General features: G+C 56.5%; 1 protein-coding gene across 5 annotated transcripts in view; it reads right to left on the bottom strand.

Moving 5' to 3' along the window:
* Nucleotides 1-7,651, bottom strand: part of Usp35 (ubiquitin specific peptidase 35) — a 23,159-nt gene that overhangs the window by 12,109 nt on the left and 3,399 nt on the right. For 3 of the 5 annotated variants that reach the window (XM_050154392.1, XM_050154396.1, XM_050154395.1), the window contains exons 2-5: nucleotides 3,950-4,637; nucleotides 2,836-2,968; nucleotides 983-1,112; nucleotides 529-630 (exon numbers count right to left, since the gene is read on the bottom strand). In XM_050154392.1, coding sequence (XP_050010349.1) covers nucleotides 529-630; nucleotides 983-1,112; nucleotides 2,836-2,968; nucleotides 3,950-4,622 — 1,038 coding nt within the window. In that variant the 5' untranslated portion in view covers nucleotides 4,623-4,637. Of the gene's footprint in view, nucleotides 1-528; nucleotides 631-982; nucleotides 1,113-2,835; nucleotides 2,969-3,949; nucleotides 4,638-5,684; nucleotides 7,646-7,651 lie in introns of those variants that run through there. The other 2 variants (XM_050154397.1, XM_050154394.1) reach the window with 2 other exon arrangements.

Here is a 7,651-nt window from a genome sequence, read left to right on the forward strand (position 1 = left end):
GAGGCTGTGACTTGCTGATCCTCTCCCCAACACCATTTCTTTTTTAAAAAAAATATATATTTATTTAGTATATATACAATATTCTGTCTGTGTGTGTGCCTACAGGCCAGAAGAGGGCACCAGACCTCATTACAGATGGTTGTGAGCCACCATGTGGTAGCTGAGAATTGAACTCAGGACCTTTGGAAGAGCAAGCAATACTCTTAACAGCTGAGCCATCTCTCTCCAGCCCCCAACGCCATTTCTTTAATCTCAAGAAAGCGGGCCTGTCTGGGAGCTGGGAGAGCAAGCACCTGTAACAAATTCCTGACTCCTGACCCGGAAGAACTGTAGCTGTCACCAACCCAGGCCCTGTTACTCTACAGTGTGCTCGTGAGAGTCACACATCCTCTGGCTACCGCTTCCCACCTCTACAAAAGGGCCTTGAGCCTCTTGTGCTAAGACCCAGAGCTTGGCCTCAAAAGTCCCAGCTCCTGTCTCCCAGCAGAAAACCACGCTAGGTCTCAGGTGGAGGAGAGCGCAGCTTACCAGGTGGAAGGCCTCGTGGGAGTGCTGGAAAGTCAGGAGCATGTACTTGAGGACAGACAGAGCAGCCCCCCGAACAATGGGGTACAGCAGCTTAGAGAAAACCTGGAAAAGAGCTCGTGTCAGGGGTCCCTAGACCCAGGCTGCTACCCAAAGCCAAGCGTGGCCACAGCTGACCCAGTAGAGTGGAAGCAACAGGCTGACAATGGACACAAGAACACAGACAAACGTGCCTCGGTGCTGGATGGAGCATGGTGAAGCAGGTAGCCAGGGTTGGGCGAGCGATGGGTGGGCAGACATGCCCTGGGATGAGCGGTCGGGGTAACGGAGCTATGATTTGAGGCCCAGAGAGGAGGAGCGAATTAGCCCCCGTTACACAGTGACCCCAAGACCCTGCACCCCACACCTGCACTGCGCCCAGAAGACACCAGCTCAGGTTCGGACAGGGGCCACCAACCTTCTCGATTTTGGCGAGCGAAACTTCAATGAGGATGCTGAACTTCTTCACGGCAGCCAGGCCCTTCAGCAGCGCAATGATCCACCTGTCAATGTTCTTCCCCAGGGGCCAGGACACCCAGTCGATCATCCTGGTGAGGGGGGTGACAGTGACACAGGGGAGGGGACAGGGGAGGCCCAGAAGCCAGAGTCAGGGAGCCCAGGGACTGACCATAAAGTCCTCACACCCGCACAGGGAAAAACGGGACACTCCTGAAAAATGCAAACGAGCCCCACACCCAGCAAAAATGGCTCCCAGTCCTCCAGAGGAAAGCCAGACCCTTTCACCCACTGTATCAGACCACAGGGGAGAAGGCACTGCAGGCTATCCTTGCAAAGAGCTCCAGCCTGGGCTGAGAACTCTGGCTCCACCAAGTCCCTGCTGGGGACCAGGGCAAACCACTTCCCCTCTGAGCCTGGACTTCAGCTGTAAATCGAGACAACCCCCCCCCCCCCCCCGGAGAACTATCACATAGGAGGGCAGCAGCTAGACCCTGCCTACAGTGTCCCCACCCTCACCCCAGGACCGTGTGCCCCACTGAGCATGGGCTGGTACGTGGTCAGTGCTCAGGAACAAGCATCAATCTCGGGATACTGAGCTGACGGTGCCACCGTGAGAATAATGGCTTCTAGCTGGGCGGTGGTGGCGCACGCCTTTAATCCCAGCACTCGAGAGGCAGAGGCAGGCGGATCTCTGTGAGTTTGAGGCCAGCCTGGTCTATAAGAGCTAGTTCCAGGACAGGAACCAAAAAGCTACAGAGAAACCCTGTCTCGAAAATAAAATTAAATTAAATTAAAAAAAAAAAAAGAATAACGGCCCTAATGGACGTTCCCACGGTGCGGTGCTACACCTCACAGACGGCTCACTTTGACCTAATCCCCAACACATTCAAGGATGACCAGTTTAGAGCTGAGGAAAGGGAAACGAAGCCACACAGTTGAGAAGCCTGGAAGACAAGCCCCTCCTGCCTGCACCCTCACCCACTAAAGACAAGGAACCGGGGAGAACCCTATGGAGATGGTGCCCTGTGCGTACGTACAGAAAGAACAGCGGAAGGAGGCATGCCAGGTTGATGAAGTCTGCACAGGCCAAGGCCTGAAGAGAAGAGTACAGGCCAAAGCCTAGTCGGAGGTCACAAGGCAGGCAGGTTAAGCTAGCTCACGGGTGACAACATTCAAGTGAGGGGGAACGTACACAGAGCCAGTGAGTCAAAAAAACACCCAAACTGTCTCTGATCTTTTCCAGACTCATAAAGTACACCAAAAACTACTTTCACCGTGTGTGCATGTGTCTTCATGCGTGTGCCTTCACGTGCGTGTGCGCCTATAGAACGGAATCTAACGGACAGCAGGTGCCCTGCTCTATCACTGGTCTTCAGGGTTTCCCAAGAGCCTGAAGCTGACTGGTCATGGAACCCCCAGGATTTGCCCATCTCTGCCTCCTCAATTCTGAAGTCACTTGTATGCACGGCCATGCCAGGAGGTGGGTGTTTGCACTCAGGTCCTCAGGGGCAAGCACTCCTCACTACCGGGGTACTCCCTCAGCCCCCATCTTTATCATCTCATCCTACCATGCACCTCTGCTTTTCATACAGAGGGAAACTGAGGCCGAGGGTTAGCACCCAGTCTGGTGGGATCACTGGGGCAGGACTTTGTCCTTTACAGCTAACCCAAGGCCAAGCAGAGGAGGACCGTAGAACTCACAGATGAGCCTGGCCCCTGACCGCGGAGAGCCTGAGTCCCCATCCACAGTCAAGAGCTTCAGAGAGAAGTGGGGGGACAAGCCCACCCGCACCCACTAACCTCAGCACCCACCTGCTAATGGCAGTCAGCATCTGGGAGTCCGTCACGCTGTCGTCATTGCTGAGGTTCCGGACGACACCATCCATGAGCTCCAGCGGGAGGTGCTGGACCACACTGGCCAAGGCGCTGGACGGCGGCTCTTCCTCTGGAACAGGGCTAGCCTCAGCTCTCCGTGCCCTCCTGCACTCACTACTTAGGCAGATAGCACGTGGGGCCACCTCCCCTCCCCCTACAGCATCAAAGCCTCTGATTCCATTTAACACAGTCATTCAAAACCCTTCACTGGCACAAGCTGACAACCAGACGTGCAGAGACACCCTGCGGAAGAGTTCAGGCTGGAACTAGCCTCGGGAGGAAAGGACATTTCAGGTGCAGCTACACAAAGGGGGGAGGGGGTGAGACGGCACATTTAATGCCAAACTCTTGTGCAGTTTACAGGAGACCGGCCGTCGGTACAGAGGCAGCTGGCCCTGGCTCTCTCCTCCCTGCCCCCTCCCCCGCACGACAGCCCTAAGATCAGAAAAATCACAGCCTTCAACTCAGTCATCCACGCTAGAATCTAAGGTCCACTGCTGGCTGGCAACTGGATGTCAAGAGTTCAGGGGTTGGAGAAATGGCTCAGCGGTTAAGAACCCTTGCTGTTCTTGCAGAGGACGGAGTTCGGTTCGCCGCATCCGCACGGTGGCTCACAACCATCCTTAACTTCCAGGGATCAGTGCCCTATTCTGATCTCAGCGGACCAGGCACACACGCAGTGCACAAACATACACACAGGCAGAACACGCATACACGTGAAATAAAAATTTTTAAAAATTTAAAAAAAGATAGAGCCTGAGTTTAAGTATCGCCTGCAAGCTCCCCCACTGTCAGATGCTAATGACTCCAGACCAAGCCTTCCTTGACCCTAAAGCCTAGGACCCACCACCATTCTGCCCTCCCAAACTAATCTCATCTTCCGCCCCACGTAGTGTGCTCCCCGCATTTCCAGCCGCACCACGCGATGATACCCACAGCAAACGCCCGCGGTAGATTTGCACACTAAAACCGAGCGCCGCAGTCCGCCGCCATGCGCAACCCGCACCAGATCCAGCCCGAGTGCCCGCCCCAGCCCGGGCTGCACACTCACCTGTGCATGAGATGACCGCAAACAGCTCCTTGAGGCAGGGCAGGATGGCGGCGGGCTGCGCGCGCCACAGCTGCGCCAGGAGCCCGCTAACCTGCTGGGCCTGCTCCAGGAACTCCACGGCGCCCTCCTCGCCCTCGGCCGGGCAGCGGAAACGGCCAAGGCACCGCACCAGCTGCTGGCAGAAGAGCAGGCGGTGCGCGCCGTCGGGGACGCAGCGCGGGTGGCGCGCCAGCAGCCGGGCCACCTGCGCGCAGATGGCGGGCCCGGGCCGCTCGCACACGGTGCGGAGCACCTCGCGCCGCAGCAGCGCGAACACCTCGTCGGCCGCAGGCCCGTCCGGCAGCAGCTGCAGCCCCAGCTGCACGCAGGCCAGCGCGCGCGCCCCGGGGGGCCCCGCGCCGCCCTGCAACAGGCGCAGCACGCGGCGCGCGCTGAAAAACTCGGCGAAGACCTCGGGGTGGTGGCGCCCCGCCACGTGCAGCAGCTGGCAGCCCACGCGGCGCAGCAGCTCGTCCGTGCCACCCACGTAGAGGCGCGCGCCCAGGGTCAGCAGCGCCAGGCACTGCTCCCGCTCCAAGGGCTGCCGCGCCGCCTCCAGCACGCGCCGCACCAGTCCTTGCTTCACGCTCGTGGGGTAGGACGAAGTCACCACGGCCTCCAGGATCTTGTCCATGACGGTAACGCGCGGCTGGGGGCAGAGAGGGTGGCGCTCTGACACACACCCGGGTCCAGATCCCTGGGTGCTGACGCCAGGAGAAGGGCCACGGTTTTCTAGCACACACACACACGAATATCTTTAGCACCTGCCCAGCCCCTGGGAACAGCTCTGGCTGCTGGGCACCTTCTCCTCACCTCTCAGGTGACTACAGACACTCCTGAGAAACGCAGTAGTCTTGGGAAAGCCTCATGGGGCGGGGCGGGGCGGGGACTAGGCTCCGCCCAAGACCCTTTTCGCAGATCACCGAGAAGTTTGGAAACTTAAGTGCTGTACCACATCTCTAAGGCCCTACCACTATCAGACACCGGGCAAACTACTTTTCCTTTCCGCAAGAGCCACTCCCGGTCCTGCCAGACCACCCTCGCGGTGGATTACGTTATTATCAATTTGATAGGACCTAGAATCACCTGCAAGACCTGCTTCTGGACACACCAGAGAGGCATTTCTGCCTCTGGCCACCTGTGGGGTGTTATCTTGATTGATTTGAGATCAAAGACCCACCCACCATCCTCTGGGCTGGGAGGAGAAAGTGACCACAAGCCCTCATTGCCCTCCCCTTCCTGAGCGTGCAGCGACCAGCTGCTTCAAGTTCTGCCCCGTGACCGCCCCACCCTGACTGTTACACTGAGAAGGGAGCTGCAAGAAACCCTCGCTCCCGTGGGGTGTTTGTGTGCACCTGGAAAACTCTCCAGCTGCCACGGGTGAAGCCTATCATCCCAATGGCCTTCACTGACCCTCCCACCCAGCCTGGCTCCACAGCCCTTCACCCCAGGGCCCTACCTGCGTCTCCAGCCTCAGCCCCTGCCCTTTGCCCACCGTGTTCTGGTCACATGCATTCGCCCCCTCCTCTCCTTGCTTGATGGGGTGCTTTGAATGAGAACGGGCCCCCAACAGGCTTGCGGTGGGGTACCTGGTTCCCACAGAAAGGCCTATTTGAGAAGTGGGAGGTGTGGTCTTGGGGTGCCATAACACTGACTTTTAGGGTTCAGAAGTTAGCTTTCTCTGCCTCCTGCTTACCAAACAAGATGTGAGCTCTCAGCTGCTCCTGCTACCACGCCTTTGCTCACCCATCGTGAACTCGAACCCTCTGAAACCATCAAGTTCAAATTAAACACTTTCTTTTACAAGTTGCCTTGGTTGTGGCGTTTATCACAGCGATAGAAAAGTAACCAAGACACTTAGCGGGCGCTCCGAGCAGCCTCACCAGACCTCCCTCCTTGCTTCAGACCTCAGAACACCCTGCCCAGCTCCTCTACGGCCCCTGGCAGGTGTCCGCCTCCCCACCAGTGAAGTCAAGGTTTGTGTATCTGCCTCCCGGCACCTAGCAGGTGGCTTAGCACGTGGCAGGCTTGTGTTGAGTAAGTCAGGGCCTCACTGCCCTGCGGTATAAACGCCCTGCGCACTGAGCCGTCTGGCTCTCGAGTCTCAGGCTGATATTCACAGGTACCGCTGGCCCACCCTTATCTAGCTGGCACCTAAGAGAAGACAGGGCCCTTTCTCTGCATAATCCTATCCTAGGTAAAACCCAACACACAGTAGCTGCCTGATTTGCTGACTCCATGAAAACCATCGAAGCTTCCGACTGCAGCTGGGTGAAAACAGCCGGACATTTTCTGGACAAGGGGTCAGAACACTTGACTCAGAACCTGAGCTGTTCTGGAACCAGCTACACGCCAGGCTCTATGGAGACTCGCACTTCTGTGTCCTGCCTCTGAACTGAGCACTGCCATTGATTACTGCATGTCTCTCTCCAGGGGCCCCTTGGTTGAAGTCTGTCTCAGGGTGTAAGCTCCCTGGGACAGGGACCAAGCTTATGTCTCAGCGGCTGGCATCTGCCACACCAAGTTAGAATCTTTGGAGTTCCGTGGCTGTAGGGTACACTATAGCCAGATCAGTGGCCCCTAAATGCTAGCCTGGCTGCCTCAGAGTCAAAAGGCCGTTAGCCGGAGGGCTCTTAGCATCTCACTGTGGAATTCCATTCGTCTGATCGTGGGATTGAACCTAGGGCCTCACGCACCCTAGGCGAGCACTCCCACCTCCCAGTTGCTCAAATCGCAGGCATGAATTATCACACCTGCTTCTTGGGGTTTGCTTATCTGTTTTCATTTTGTTTGTATGTTTTGCTCCTAGATGGGGTTTTACTTTGCAGCTGAGGCGGACCTGAGTCTCGTGGTGTCCTCCCCCAGCCTCTTCAGGGCTGTGATGGATTACAGGTGTGAGCCACCAGTGCCGGCTCTCATTGCTCTCTTTAAATAATGATGTCACCTTGGAAAAAGCAGTCAAACGTCCAGGGCCTCCTCAGTTAGACAGAAGGAGGATGGTAGGAGAGACTCCGTGTTTACTCTGAGAGGCCTATCTGGCATGCATTCTGGTTACCAGAAAGATTACCCAGCCCCCTGAACCTCTCACTCTCTGGGCTATGAAAATGAACCAAGACGCCCTTAGCGTGGCGCTGGATGTGAGGAAATTCTCAAAAGACATCAATTCCCGCTGCCTCGGAAGCAAAGTCTGGGTCCTTAAGGAGGCGCAAGCCCAGCGGTGGAAGCAGATGCGGTTAGAGAGAGCAACAGGCAGTGCAAAGCGGGATCCGTAGACCTTCCAAGACCAGCCTGGAGGCTGGGAATGCCAGGGTTGGATCCCCAGCACCACAAGAAGAATTAACAGAAAGCAGGAGGGCACCCCCACCCCCACCATGTCACCCTGGGCCTAGAACAAGGCAGTTGCTGTCATCAACCCCCTAGGCCATGTAGACTAGTTGATAGGTCGTGCTTCTTAACCCTGGCTGCCAAGAAAGCTCAGCACGCACACTGCTGAGAAGGAACCTTAATCAATGAGACTCTGGTATCATGTATAGAGGGTGAGGGCAAAGGGCAGGCACAAATGGAATTCTGGAGCCAGGGAAGGTTCTAGAAAACGATTTTAAAAAAAATCAAAGTAGAAATGGAGACCTGCACTGTGTGACCTTGAGTAAGGAATATATATAT

This window comes from Alexandromys fortis, unplaced genomic scaffold (genome assembly GCF_014885135.2).
Source record: "Alexandromys fortis isolate MF-2015 unplaced genomic scaffold, M_Fortis_MF-2015_v1.1 scaffold_77, whole genome shotgun sequence".
NCBI lineage: Eukaryota > Metazoa > Chordata > Mammalia > Rodentia > Cricetidae > Alexandromys > Alexandromys fortis.